The sequence below is a fragment of the Sitophilus oryzae genome, unplaced genomic scaffold, assembly GCF_002938485.1.
Source record: "Sitophilus oryzae breed Bouriz unplaced genomic scaffold, Soryzae_2.0 scaffold_866_pilon_pilon, whole genome shotgun sequence".
Classification (NCBI taxonomy): Eukaryota; Metazoa; Arthropoda; class Insecta; order Coleoptera; family Curculionidae; genus Sitophilus; species Sitophilus oryzae.
The window spans coordinates 177,227-192,889 of NW_022147490.1; the positions used below are offsets into that span (position 1 = coordinate 177,227).

Here is a 15,663-nt window from a genome sequence, read left to right on the forward strand (position 1 = left end):
ATAGAGCAGGCAATAAAGTTTTATAACGGTGTGAAATAACTATAACGTATGACCAAAAAAGTTTTGTAATTCAGTAGAGAGGTGTCCTTACTTAATTGACAGATAAACAACCTTTACGAGTGAATTTATTATTTGGCTGTTAATTTTTTTGTAATTAAAATTTGATAAATATACCTAAATACAGGGTGGCACCTGTCATACGCCGCGGAGGCTCCTAGGAGAACGAGAGTTTGTATTGAAATGAAATTCTGTGAGCATATGTAGGTCAATTCACAGCACTTTTTAAAAATATACAGAGTTCTACAGGGTGTCCCCAAAAAAAGTTACATATTAAAGTTGTGTTTTTTGTAACCGAGCACCCTATATATTAATTGATTTTCGTATTCTGGGAGAAAAATAAAGGTGAGTTTTATAAGAGAAGTATATGACTAAAATGTAAGGTTTTTGACATATTTAACGTTTTCTAAAAATAAAGAACAATTTTTAAATTACAATAAAAGCTACCTAAATTGGAATTTACCCTAATATACAGGGTTGTTCACCACATACGACACGGAGTATTGTAGCTAAACGATTAGATTTTTACAAATTTTAAGTTTTGGGTTCGTTGAAGGACTATTAGAGCTACAATTTAGAAATAATTTTACAAGATACAGAGTGTTCCAAATAAGTAAAAAATGCTATAGTTGTATTTTTTTAAATGGAACACCCTGTATATTATTCTATTTTTAGATTCTACGATTGAAATAAAGGTAAATTTTATTAAGGTTTGTCACACTTAAACCTTACCGTTTTTGAAATATTTTCAATTTTGTGAAATTGCAGTAAAAATTTTAAGGCTTCATTTCTCCAAGGGTATCAAAGTTTTCAATACTAAATATTTACTGAAGTTTATTTATTGATCAGTCATTGTGTTGCAATAATAAAAATTATACTACCTTATACAGAGTGTGTAAAATTTTATTTTAAATAATTACTAGCTTTAAACGGCAATAACTTGTTTAATTTAAATGGAACGCCCTGTATATTTTAGGAGAATCAGATGCATAATTTAATTGTCTACCAAATTGTATAATGCCACTTTTACCTATCCCTTCAAGTTTTCGTAGAAAATGCATTTTCTTATAATTTAAACCTCATTTATCAATATACCCATGGAATATTGACATTTTAGATTGTTTTTAAAGCAACAAATGTACAAAATGTACAGGCTAGTAATATTATCGTTTTTAGCAAAATGATAATATTACTAGCCCATTTGTATGCAAAAAGTAAACTATTTAAATCTTCATAAAAAGTATATCATTAATTAATTAACCACCATTATTTCCGCCCAAATACCAATTAATTACATACTTAATTATATTCGTGAATAAATTATTCTAAATAAATGTGGATTTGAATCAAAAATCAATATAATAATAAGTTACAAAAATGAATGTCTCTGTTGTTACAAATAAGCATTTGTCAAAAAATTAAATATCATTTTTAAGGTGTTACTTTTTACCACACTGTCTAATACACATAAAAAATTAAGGTTTTTAGATTTTGGAGCAATTATTATTAATCAACGCAAACAGTCAATTAATGTAGTTTGAATACTGGAATCATATTAATTGGTCCTCTATAACAAATATTTAAACAGTTTTTTTTTATTTTTTAATGTAATAAACAAACTATATCGACAATATTAATATCTGTACTCTTTAAAAATTTGGTACATCTTTAAAAATAATATAAAATGTCAGTATTCCATGGGTATATTGATAAATGAATTTAAAATTACATGAAAATGTATTTTCTACGGAAACTTGAAACTATAGGTAAAAAATGGAATAATACAATTTGATAGACAATTAAATTGTGCATCTGATTCTCATAAAATATACAGGGTGTTCCATTTAAATTTAACAAGTTATTGCCGTTTAAAGCTAGTAATTATGTAAAATGAAATTTTAGACTCTCTGTATAAGGTAGTATAATTTTTATTATTGCAACACAATAACTTATCAATAAATAAACTTCATTAAATATTTAGTATTAAAAACTTTGATACCCTTGGAGAAATGAAGCCTTAAAATTTTGACTTTAATTTCACCAAATTGAAAATATTTCAAAAACGGTAAGGTTTAAGTGTAATAAACCTTCATCAAATTTACCTTTATTTTAATCGTAGAAACTAAAAATGTAATAATATACAGGGTGTTCCATTTAAAAAAATACAACTTTGATATTTTTTATTTATTTGGAACACTCTGTATCTTGTAAAAATATTTTTAAATTGTAGCTCTAATAGTCCTTCAACGAACCCAAAACTTACAATTTGTAAAAATCTAATCGTTTAGCTACAATACTCCGAGTCGTATGTGGTGAACAACCCTGTATAGTTAAATTAACTACTGTACTTTAAATCAAATTAAAACTTGATCCAAAAAGTTATACAGGGTGAGACTAAAATTAATATTGAACAATGATCACCTTTAAAAGCATGTTACTCGTTTATTTTAAATGGAACACCCAGTATATTATTCCGATATTCAATGGAGAGTTCATGTCTCTTCAAAATACTATTATTATTATTATACTATTATGTATAGACTATTATATATTATTATACTATACCCCTCAAAACGAAGATTTTCCTAGATTTACTTGATTTGATCTGAGTAGATCTTATAAATTATTTGATAAAATCTAGGTAGCTGTGATAGGTCTGACGTTACTTTAACATAGCTGCCTAACTAGTCCAATTTCAGTAACTAGTTATCATTTTGTGTCAGTTAAAACAAAAAAATTTCTGAGAAATTTGCCGAAAATGCAAACTTATCCTACATCAGAGAGAATTGATATGATTCTATTAGTTGGTAAATGCAGGGTGCATTCACCAACTAATAGAATACTTAAATGCTCCTGATTTTATCTAGTCTGGATTTTTTTATGGGGATATTTTAAAGACAGTGTTTACAAAACTCGACCAAGTATTGTCGACTCCACATATGCCTTTTAAAATGGAAAGATCCTTTTGAAAACCCCTTTTTGACCAAACCTGAGATGGGACCATAATATTAAGAAATTAGCAGGGATAACTTGGGCCCACAGAGCCAACAATAGACAACAATGGGCCGAACTACAAAGAGAGTATCTAATTATTATGATAATTGTTAGTTCCCAGTAGTTAGTACGCAAAAAAATTGTGGGTGTTTGGGAAGGCTCGAAAGGAAAAAAAAAGGAAAATGTTTTTGCGACTTTTTGTGACTTTATTGTCGCTTCTTCAGGCATCAAAATATGGCATATGGATTAATATATGTTTTGGTGCCTGAAGAAGCCTGACAATACAGTCGCGAAACGTTGCAAAAACATTGTTTCCTTTCGAGCCTTCCCAAACACCCACAATTTTTTTTCTGAGTATCTAATTATGTGAGTGCGGCTACACTATAATTGAAAATGGTTGAATAAGCCCTCAGATTAGTGATGGGCATTACGGTTCTTGTTAGTGAATAATCACGATATTGAACACAAAATTCGAAATTCAAACATTTACCATAATTTGACCTCCATCGTATCTCTTATCAAATGTAGGACTTTTATTTTTGCTATTCTTTATTAGATATCCCCCAAAAATCATTAGGTGGCTATCAGGTAATTGTTCGAACAATGCTAAATAATAATTAAGCTCAATTAACTACTAAAAAAGTGTTACTTAGTACAAAATAGTTTCATTGGTAGACTATCTAAATTTTGAAGTATAGATGGAAAATTTTGTAAAGCTCTAGGAACGTCGCTACTTTTAAATAGTTATTAATTACAGGATCAAAATTAGGCTGCTTCTGTATATTATTTACTAGAGTTGGGCTGAGAGCTATCATATTTTAGGAAAACTTCGTGATGGGAGCCGACCGAAGTTTTCTTTATCGATGAGATTGGGAGAGGGTGAAACTTTTTCAATTTATAAACGTAAAGAACAATGGATTTTGACAATATATTAATTCTTTCCCGTTTAGCTTTAATCCATGTTTCAAATTTATTTGAGAGTTTACGAAATTATAGATATCCGTAACCGTATTTATAGGTGTATACAAAGCGAGTCTTAAATAAGTGCAAATATTTTCAGGGATGGTAGATCTCGATAAAAGAAACATAATATTTTCTCTTTACCGTTTTTGAAATAAATCCAAAATAACCGAGTTATTTTACTTTGAAAATTGTCCAAAAAAATGATTTTTTGCTAAAATTTTGAGAACCACAGGAACTTTTCTGGATTTTCTTTCTTGTAAATTTAATCTACTACCTATGTTGCCATATTATCAACAAGTTAAGCAAAAAAAAAAATCTTTTATTATTATTTCTTTTTAGACTTATTTCGATTTGTAAAACTTGGAAAATAAGTTCGTCATAATAATGCTTTTATTTATTCACTATTCTACTAAACAATATGCATTCCTTCGGAAACTCTCTATTTATTTATCTAGTAATGCTGAAACACTCTATTTTAAAGTCGATTAGAGAAAATAGTATGATTCATTGGCAAGCGATGTAAATATTTGTGATCAGGTAAAATTGTGATGTAAGAGGAGGCTTAGCTTGCCTGCGGCAAGTCAGTAGTAGACTGGCCACCCGGTTGTGGTGTTGTGTTTTGTCGTAGAGCTGATATTTGGGGGTTCAGAGTCTTTTGACTATAAACGTTGCAAGTACTGTAAGGCAACGGGTCGTTTGACCAGAAGAAAACCTCTTGTGACGTCTTTGGTCTTGAGAGTTTGAGGTCTCCCTTTTCTTCTCGATTGACACGATACGGCGTTAGGGTAGAGAGACTAGTGATGTATCCCAATTAGCTTATTCGATTGGGATGTGAATCTGTTTAGCGGCAGAATTGCGTCCGGGAGAAGCCCCTGTACTATTTCAGGTGACACTAGCTAGTTGTTGAAGATGATTAACCAATATATAACCGAATGATATTTGAATTAGATGGAAAATATGGAATGGGATATATTGAAAAGAATATATCAGTGGCTGGGGGCGGAGTACCTCCGGGTGAGTCTTACTATTTAACTATCAATTTTATCCAGATCAGTAAATGCTTGTTTTGTTATTTTCATGTACAATGAGAGAGTGCTTGCCAATGACCAACTAAATGGATATTTGAGGTGAATTTGCATTGTGAGACCCGGTTGGGTAAGCCCCAGAAATAAGCGATTTTACAGATTTGAATGAGATTTTGTGTGTCTATGTTTTGCTAAGTGCTCTTACAAACATCGAGAAAAAATATGGGAAAAATGAAAGCTAAGACTACCCCATCCTTACATAAATTTTAGTATAAATATTTTTCAACTCCGCCGACAACCGATTTTTTTTTATTCTAGTATTTACCAAATTTTTGTCTCTTGTAAAAAACGTTAAAAAATTTTTAAAAAAAATTTTAAAACTGACTTCTAAAAAATGTTTTTTGTCACATAAAAAAATCTGTTCTAGGAGAATGACATTTTGCATAGAGTTTCCTTAATGATACGCTTATAAAATCTATCTCCGCAGCCGTTAAGACTTGGAGAAAAAAATCAGAGGTCTTCGAGACGGAATATCTCGAAAACTACTAATTCTACGTCAAAAATGGAAGGACCATTTTTGTAGGTAATTAGCTTTAGCTTCAGTTTAAATTGCACATTTTGGCAGATATTTGCAAAAAAAAATAAATTTTCGGCCATTGGAAGTTATTTTTTCGGCCAAAGCTCGGTGTTACAACTTTTTCCCCTAAAACTACTCCCCAAAAGGTACACAATCCGAATGAAAAGTCCCGGTGGACGAATTAAGCTCTGGTTTCAACTTTCATTTACTGGACTATTACCCCTTTAAGGTAACACACAGTCACAAATAAGTCATTATTTATAGAATAGTATACATTCGTTTTTTTTTGTATTAAACAGGGTGAGTTTCCTACGATGTTCTATGGGTATCTCGGAAACTACTGGATTGGTTGGTTAAATGGAGAAAGAATTGCAGTTTTGTGGAGTCATTTCTGTGGAGCAGTTTTGTGGAGTTATGCGCTTTTCAGATTTTCGAAAAAGTTCATGACTTACTAGATATTTCGAAAAAAATCAAATTTTGGCTATTTTAAAAATTTTGTCCTTAATTCCATTATAATCCATTTTAGACAAAAGTTTTCAGATAAAAGTTGTAGATAATCACATCCCTAATGAGTTTGTGTTCTCCGATTTTTTCTAAAACCTGTCATTTTTGACATATGACACAAACATATGTTTTTTCAAATGGAAACCATAGTTGGCCATGACTTCATAAAAAGCGCCATTTTTTAAGCTTTTCGGTGATATAAGCTATAATATGTTTTTTTCCAAAAAATTACTAAGTATAGCCAATTCTTTTCTTTCTTAATTAATTTCACTTAGTTGGCATGGTGTTCTTATTTTGTTATGATTTATAACTTATAAAAAGACAAAATATATTATTAAACGGCTCTTTACAATTTACATTACACAAACTAAAACACTAATGTACAAACCAAACTTAAAAAAATAACATCTCTACATACACTTTAAGTTATTTTAGAAAATGTTCAAAAAATCCGCTATTGTTTTGTCAAATTCATCTTTTTAAAACTGAATTTCTATTTATTCTCACAGAACGACCGGTTGACTTAATTAAACTTCTGCTCCACCGCCTCTTCGAGTGCCTCTCTTAATTCATAAGTTCTTTTGTAAACCTTGTTGTTAACCATACCGCATAAAAAAATCTAAATTGGATAGGTCAGTGATCGTGCAGGCACATGTAATTGGTCCACCTCTTTCTATTCCTAAGTCGAAATAGTTATGATTGTGGGGGGGTGTCATAATGAAAGTCATGTTGGAACCACTCTATTAATGCACGAGTATCTAAATTTAACTTTTCTAACATGTCTTTGAAAACCATTCTCTAAAAAACGTAAGTAACGTTCACTGGTCAACGTATCCTCGAAACTGTATGGCCAAAAAAAGTTGAACCAATAATCCTACACGCTTTTCTTCATTTGAAAAATTCATATTTACAATTTTTGTTTATTTTAATGTACAAAGTTTGAATGTGACAGTTTCACATTTCTGAGAGCAACGACGATTGAACTTGTTTCCATGGCTATCTAAGTGAAATTAGCCAAGAAAGATAAGAATTGGCTATAACTCAGTATTTTTTTGAAAAAAAAACATATTATAGCTTATATCACCGAAAAGCTTAAAAAATGGCGCTTTTTATGAAGTCATGGCCAACTATGGTTTCCATTTAAAAGAAACATATTATGTTTGTGTCATATGACAAAAATTACAGGCTTTTGAAAAAATCGGAGAACATAAACTCGTTAGGGATGTGATTATCTACAACTTTTATCTGAAAACTTTTTGTCTAAAATAGATTATATTGGCATTGGGGACAATTTTTAAAATAGCCAAAATTTTATTTTTCCGAAATATCTAGTAAGCCCTGAACTTTTTCAAAAATCTGAAAGGTGCATATTTATGCCCCCACGAAACTGCAATTCTTTCCCCATTTAACCGACTCCCTATCTCCCTAGTTTCCGAGATACCCATACAGGACATCGTAGGAAACTCACCCTGTAATATTAATTTCATCTTGACTATCTCCGCTTGCTTCCACTGATATATACTGGTATTGATAGGCGTATCCTTGTTCTGGTTCTGTATTAGGGGATTCAATCCCGGGATTTCGGGATCCCGGGATTCCGGGATCCCGACGTTTTTTATCGGATTTTTTCAATCCCGGGATCCCGGGAAAATAATAACAGATCCCGGGATTTTATATAATATAGTAAAACGCTATTTTTAAGGTTGTATATGCGAAAACTCTCTTTTAGTTGAATTCCTTAAGGTGCGTATTCACTATCCGGTAGTAGTATGGACGGGACCGGATTTTAGAACCAAACGAAAACACCTTAACCCATTCGTTTGCGAACGCCTTTGGTGTACCGACTCGAAACGGATGGCCGAGCGAACGAACAAACGAACGACCGCATGCGTTCGGTCCAACGTCCAAATATACCGAATTCCATTTGTTCGCTCGCTCGTTCATTCGTTCGTTCGGATAATGAATACGCACCTTTATAGCGCCGCCGACAAGCGATACGTCGGTGATTCCCGGAATAATAAAAAACTTTTGAAACAAGAAGTAGCAAACCTCTTAAAACGACCAGATATAACAAGTAAAATCATATTAGATAGTTCGGAATCGGATGAAGATTTGCCAATTGCTACTATTCAGAACAGGTACCAGGAATTAAATGATGACGTTTCATTTTCGGAGAGGTTAGATGAAGCATTAACCAAAAAAATGTCAAATCGAATGACAGTGCCACCAGTAACAAAAACTGAATAGCCCAAATTAAAAATGAAATGGATACGTTCCAGAAGAGTGGACAACGTGGAACAAACTTACAACTAGCTTTTGATTTTTTTAGTACAAGTGTAGAATCGGAAAGGTGCTTTTCGTCAGCAGGCTCGATAGTTACAAAATTTCGTTCTGCTATGGGAGATGACACAATAGACAATATTATATTTTTGCGCAATTTTTTTAAAAATATGGAATAATATTATCAGTCCAGTTTCTTTTTTGTTTTGTTTGAGATTTTTAATTTTTGTTTAATGTTGTTTAAGAAGAATATTTACTTATTTTTGTGTTCCAAAGACTTTGTTTTTGTTTTAACTAATTAACGTTAATTTTAATAAAATGTTCTTTGAAAGTAACATTGGTAACATTATTACTGAAATCCCGGGATTGAATCCCGGGATCCCGAGATTCGGGGTTAAGAATCCCGGGATCCCGACAACATAAAATTGTCCGGGATTGAATCCCCTATTTTGTATCCTCTACCTGTATGTGCCTTTTTGATTAGCAGTAAATAGAGTACTTAAATATATTATTATCACATCGAAAAAAATATTTGTTTAATTCATGCGAATCTTTACATTAGCCAAGTGTGGCTATAACAAGCGTTTTAATTATTTTTGCACAATGCTTTATCAGAACAGTTGGTTAAACGTAGATGCAAATATGAATCGCTGTCAAAACATTTATATCTAAATGTATTTTAGGTATATAGATATCCCAATGCATGACCTATTGGATTAGATTTGTGTAGAGGTATACAGAGATAAAAAAAAATATTAAATGGGTGTGTTAGATTTGTTAATATACGCATAAGAAAATTACATTATCCATTATTTTGTAAAGGGAATTGAAGACAAAATTTAAATTTTGAGAAACCCTTAAAAATAAATATCATAAATATATTATTATGTTGTCAATATTTCTAATATTTTTTTCTACCAAGATTAAAAGCATTTTTGATGCATTACCCCAAATTGTTATTAGCTAAGGTTTTTTAATATTGTCTGAAATTTCATTACCTCCTCAAAAAATTTCATAAATACTACTAGTAATGTCTATCATTTTTCTCCGAAAAGCTTCAAAATAAATTTATCACTTTAGTCACGCATTGTTTGTGCCTACCTAACGTAAAAAAAATATATTGCTACTGCTTTTTGGCGTATTTTTTTTATTTTTACCAACTGTTGTCAATGGAAAACAAAATAGATAATTGTAATGACTCATTATGTCTTTGTTACCACTTGGAACATTGCTAATAATAACACAAGTTTACAAATTCGGGTCAACTTTTGGACCCGAGCAGATGAGAACGATTCTTAGCGTTATTTGATGCCCTGAACACAGATCTTCAATCCGTTTGTCTAGATTGTTGTTTCCAAAACTGTCATACGCAAAAATCAAAGAAGGAATATTTTTCGGACATGATATTCGAAAACTAATGGCTGACGCAAGGTTTACAAAATGTTTAACGCTTGATGAGGCAGCAGCATGGGCATCGTTTCAAGGTGTTGTTCACAACTTTCTCGGTAATCATAAATCACCGTATTACAAGCAAGTGATCAACAATTTGTTGCAAAACTACCACAAGATTGGAGCTCGAATGTCTCTCAAGAGATATTTTCTGCATTCACATCTTGATTTTTTTCCACAAAACTTGGGCGACACGAGCGACCAGCAAGAAGAGCGGCTACACCAAGATATAGCGAAAATCGAAAGGCGGTACCAAGGATTTTGGGACGAAGATATGATGATATCTTAGAAATTGCTTTTAGTTGCTCAGGTCCAAAACCGTGTATACTTGTGTAATTTATTGATGTGTGTTTACGTCTCAATTATAGATTGTTCTTAGAAAAATGTATTTTCTAGGATCAAAGGGTTGTATGATCAAGAGAGCTTTAACTTTGACAGATCATATTTCAATATAGTTGGAGTGACGGAACGATGAACGACGCACGAACGCAGATGCGTATGTACTCGACTTGAGATTTTTGACACTTGTAAAGCTCTTGTCAAATTAAAGTGTATAATTTGTATAAGTGTATAAATTATGTCAAATAACGGGCGTTCCTGGAAATTATAAATGTTCCTGTAGTAAGGATATAACTTTTTTTCAAAGTATACATATTTATTTTTTGTAACTTCAAAATTATCATTTTTATTACTAGACATGCATGTATACCGTGCTGGCAACTGTTACTCTTGGGTCCGTATTTACATGTGTGGAAGTAAATCGCATAGGTATCTTATTAAGTCGGAGTGAGAGAAATGCGAAAGAGTGCTGTTGCGGCGTTGCCGGTACGCCTTCCCTATCAAGTGAAGTAAAATCACGATCGCAAACCGCTTATTTTTAAAAGACTTTTTATCGAAAAGATAACTAGAAATGTTTCTGAGCATCTGAAATGGAAAGAAAAATTCGATAAGGTTATTTTTTTTCCATTCAAACCAAACAACCCTAAATAGATGGGTTGTTTGGTTTGAATTGCTATGCTTTTAGAGCATAGCAATTTTCAGCAGTCGTGTAATTTTTTTATTGATAAAGATTTTCACATACTGTCTACGAAGAAAATACAGCATAAATATTAAGAAAGTTTTTGAAAAAACTACAATCAATTATTTCTAATAGATTTCGAGATATCGATTTTTGAATTCAGAGTTCTAATAACCCGACCACTGTCGAAAACCAACTCAATTCCACTTATTTTTACCAAAAATGCAAGTGTTTCTAGCTTGCATTTAAAAATTTTCAAGCTATAGGGAAAATTACAACCACCCTTTAATAAATAAACAAATAAAGTATCACTAGACGTAATTAAATCCTGAAGCTGAACGCATGATGTACAGGGTGTCCCATTTTGGTTGAAATCATACGGTATCTCCGTTATTTGTGAAGATAGAAGGGTGCGGTTTGCACAAACCTGTGCCACTTTTTTGTCAAACGAAAGATGCTGTTAACAAAATTTTCATAGCTCTCTTCGTTTCTGAGATACAGGGTCTTTTCGAAAATTTTGCAATTTGTGACAGCCCCCGTATCTGCGTTATTATAGATGATATCGAGAAAATAAAAACTGATTCTTGTAGAACTTTTTACGTAGAATACAGTGGCGTAGTCTGTTTTCCTACGAAAAAAATATTTTTGAAAATATGAACTAAAGTTAGGTTTTTTCAAATGGAACACCCTGTATATTTATAAATCATATCATCCGCTTTGCTATGAGCTTCAAATATATCAAATATATATATATATATATATATATATATATATATATATATATATATATATATATATATATATATATATATATATATATATATATATATATATATATATATTATATATTTATCACTTTATATTTATTTTCAATATTTACTGCAATATTTAAAATATATCATTTTCTTATTAGTAGGCCGTGATAAATAACAAAATCAAAATGGTATTTACTAAAATAGACATACACATATTAAAATTTTATTTGGGATTGATATATTTTACTTTTGAATTGTTACCACTGAACCTCTAAATATATTTTTCTCTTTTTTATAACGGAATTTATTATAATGGGGATGGGTTTGCAAATATCTAAAAGCTTACATTGTTAAAGCATTTTCCAGGTGTTCGACATTGTATTAGTTGCCACGATATATTTCATATTTCAAAAATCCCTAAAATCAGAAATCGAGAACGGACAAATCCGGGAATCAGGGAGGTCATCATATTGGTTCCAATTCATTGATTTGAGAAATAATAATTTAGCAAAATTCTAATATTTTCGTTGTAAGTTAAGTTGTGAGGGGGAGCCCCATCTTGCTGAAACTATTTTTCACGTAAATTAGCTAAAGGGATATTTAAAAGTTCCAATAAGATAGCTTCCAAGATTTACAAATAGCGGTAGAGATTTAAGTTTCCCTAATATACAAAGAATTAATTAGTGGCTCTCAAAATAAAACAAGAGACAGATAGCAATATTACTTTTAATAATTCTTTAGTTTCTTTTATTATCAATCATGGCCTACTAATAAATATGATCTTTTAATATATTTTTTTAAATATTGCATTAAATAATGAAAATAAATATAATATAGAGTGTTATATATTTTTGAGAAGCTTATGGCAAGTCCGATCATTTATTTCATAAATATACAGGGTCTTCCATTTAAGAACACATAACTTTAGTTCATATCTTTAAAAATATTCTTTTCGTAGAACAACAGACTACGTCGCTGTATTCTACGTAAAAAGTTTTACAATAAACAGTTTTCACCTTCTCGATAGATTTAACAGTAACAGAGATACAGGAGATGTCCCAAATTGCAAAATTTTCAAAAAGACCCTGAGCTCATGAAAGAGAGCTATGAAAATTTTGTTTACGGCATCTAACATTTTGACAAAAAAGTGGCACAGGTTTGTGCAAACCGCACTCTTCTATCTTCACTAATAACGGAGATACCATATGATTTCAACCAAAATGGGACACCCTGTACACCTCTCCCTATCAGACTTTAGAACTTTAAGTACTGATTGGGTCTGTGGATTGGGTCGACCGGTCAACTGCGACAAATCTGCTATATCCCCTTCCACGTCTCTTAGCAATGTGCACAGTTTCTCGATTCATTTCATACGTTTGGCAACGTGTTTACCGTTCCCTCTTTGTTCAGTACATTATACACGCATTGTACTGTTCTTACATGCGGAAATTTCGACCCAAGACTGACCTTTGCCAGCCCTTAGTATAAATTTCGTGCAAACTACTTAATATACAGGGTGGTCCAAACTGTATTCCGGAAACTTCGGCAGCATATTCTGCAGATAAAATTAAGTAAAAAAATCGTATATGAATCATAAGATGAATGAAATCATAAATTTTAAATGTTTTTGTACCAAAAGTTCAACAGAAACTGTTTTGTCGTCATTTTTTTTGAAGAAAAAATTATGAAATTACACTAAATCACAACAATACACCAAAACACTTTTACTTTTACACTGGACGCGCGTTTCGCTAACCATGTTAGCATCATAAGCTATTGTATACCTACATCCTGTATCTTCGAAACTAAGCATTTTAGGACATACATGTATAGAACATATTTACTTATTTTTGTCTGCAGAATATGCTGGGAAAGTTTCCGGGATACAGTTCTGACCACCCTGTATATAAAAAGTATAAAAAAAATCTGAAGGCATTTTAGACTCACCTGTTCGAAAATTGACAACGATATCGATAAGAAAAATAGTGTCCGACAGACAATTGAAGGCGATCCAGCGCGTACTGAGATCGTCGTTGAAAAAACTGATGGCCACTGGTAGGATGATCAAGTTGGCCACCAGCAATAGCAGCATGCACAAGTCCCAGTAAAATCTGAAATAAAAATTATATATTTAGGATGGTCTTCTAAATAAATAACTTTAAGGTGTCTAGTGGTTAAACCTACTAATTAACAACTTCTTCACAAGTGATTTGAAGCTTATGAATTATTTATTAATACAAAATTCGTTAACACAAGTTCTAAAAAATTTACACTCACCGGCATCGGTACGAAAAACGGGCAACTGGAAAATTTTGATGTATTTTAAAGTTTAATATATTTTGTTCCAGTATGTGGGCCGATTTTGATGCAATTTGTAGCTAAATTATTTTACCTTTTATTACCTTTTTCTAAATTAAAAATGAAAGTTTCTTCTATCAATTATACGAGGGAAAACAAAATGTTGATATATTGGTGAAAGTTTGGAACACCCTGTGGAATATCTTAACAAAGCAAGAAATTTGAAAATCATTTTATAGTCTAGGTAAGCAATTTTTCGACAGTTTGTTTTTTGATTCATCTTAAAAAGCTTTATTTTTTTGGAGATATTCCCTTTTCAAAAAGACAGTAACGATTTTAACGCAATTTCAGCATTGATTTTGTGTTCTCACACTTATAAAATAGTGTTAGGTTAGGTGGTTAGTATCTAAGGTTAGTATAGTGGCATTACAAAAATAATAACCGCTATTATATGTCTGTTGACTAGGACCAACAGCAAAGGCATGGTTTTAATGTAAAAAATACGAAAACATGTTAGTGTCTTCTTCAAAAGCGAAAAAATAATAAAGCTATTAAACAAACTGTTGAGAAAAGATACACCGAGATGATAAATTAATATTTAAATTCATTGCTTTGTTAACGTACCCCACAGGGTGTCTCAAACTTTCAAATATCAATATTTTGTTTTCCCTCGTATAATTGACAGATGGTAACTTTCATTTTTGATTTAGAAAGAGACACTAGAAAGTCAAACAATCTACAAATTGCTTAAAAGATCATTAAAGTCGGTTAACTAGAACACAATATAACTTTAAAATACATGAAAATTTTAAGGTGCCTGTTTTTCGAGCCGGTGAGTGTATACCGGGTGCGTCTTAAAAGTGGCTCACCCCTATAACTTTTTTATTTTTTCAGATAAAAAAACGAGATTTGGTATGTTAGTATATGACATAAATTAGGATTGATTGGTGTATTCAATTGTTTTTGTTCACTTCCTGTTTTACCGGAAATGACTACAACTTTTGATTTTTAAATGGCACCCTCGGTATCTTTTTACTTTATTCGATAAAAAATGACATTCTGAATAGAATGACATATCATATTATGTCAACTTTTGACATTCCCGCTTAATAAAAAATTGTATTTTAAAATTCAATCTAGAGTGGCATGGCTATGTTAAAAACACTAATTCTTCATCAAGGAGCCTTGGAAACATAGATTTGATCGTCTAATGTTTTGAGTGGCTTGTCCTGGCCAGTTAGAAAATTCTCAAATCGTATTTTTAATCATAACTCAATTTTTTCAAATGGAACGAGGGTGGCTCATTAGCATATTTGGAAAAAGCATTTTTTACGAATAATTTGATACCACACACTTGTTATTTCTAGTCAAATTTTTGTTATGAACCGCAAGCGACCACAAGTTATAATTTCAAACAAACCATATGCGAAAATGTCAAAACTGGACATGTGATGTGTCATTCTATTCAGAGTGACATTTTCTATCGAATAAAGTAAAAAAATCCCGGGGGTGCCATTTAAAAAGCAAAAGTTGTAGTCATTTCCAGTGAAACCGGAAGTGACCGAAAACAATTGAATACGTGAATCAATCCTAATTTATGTCATATACTAACATATCCAATTTCATTTTTTTAACTAGAAAAATAAAAAAGTTATAGGGGTGAGCCACTTTTGAGACGCACCCGGTATTGACTGTGTACCAGATATAGATAATAAGTTTACATTCCCTTATTCAAAAGATATT

General features: G+C 31.5%; 1 protein-coding gene across 1 annotated transcript in view; it reads right to left on the bottom strand.

Annotated features, from left to right (window-relative positions):
• Positions 1-15,663, bottom strand: part of LOC115890474 (potassium/sodium hyperpolarization-activated cyclic nucleotide-gated channel 2-like) — a 224,628-nt gene that overhangs the window by 82,186 nt on the left and 126,779 nt on the right. The window contains exon 2 of the mRNA XM_030910714.1: positions 13,570-13,733. Coding sequence (XP_030766574.1) covers positions 13,570-13,733 — 164 coding nt within the window. The remainder of the gene's footprint in view (positions 1-13,569; positions 13,734-15,663) is intronic.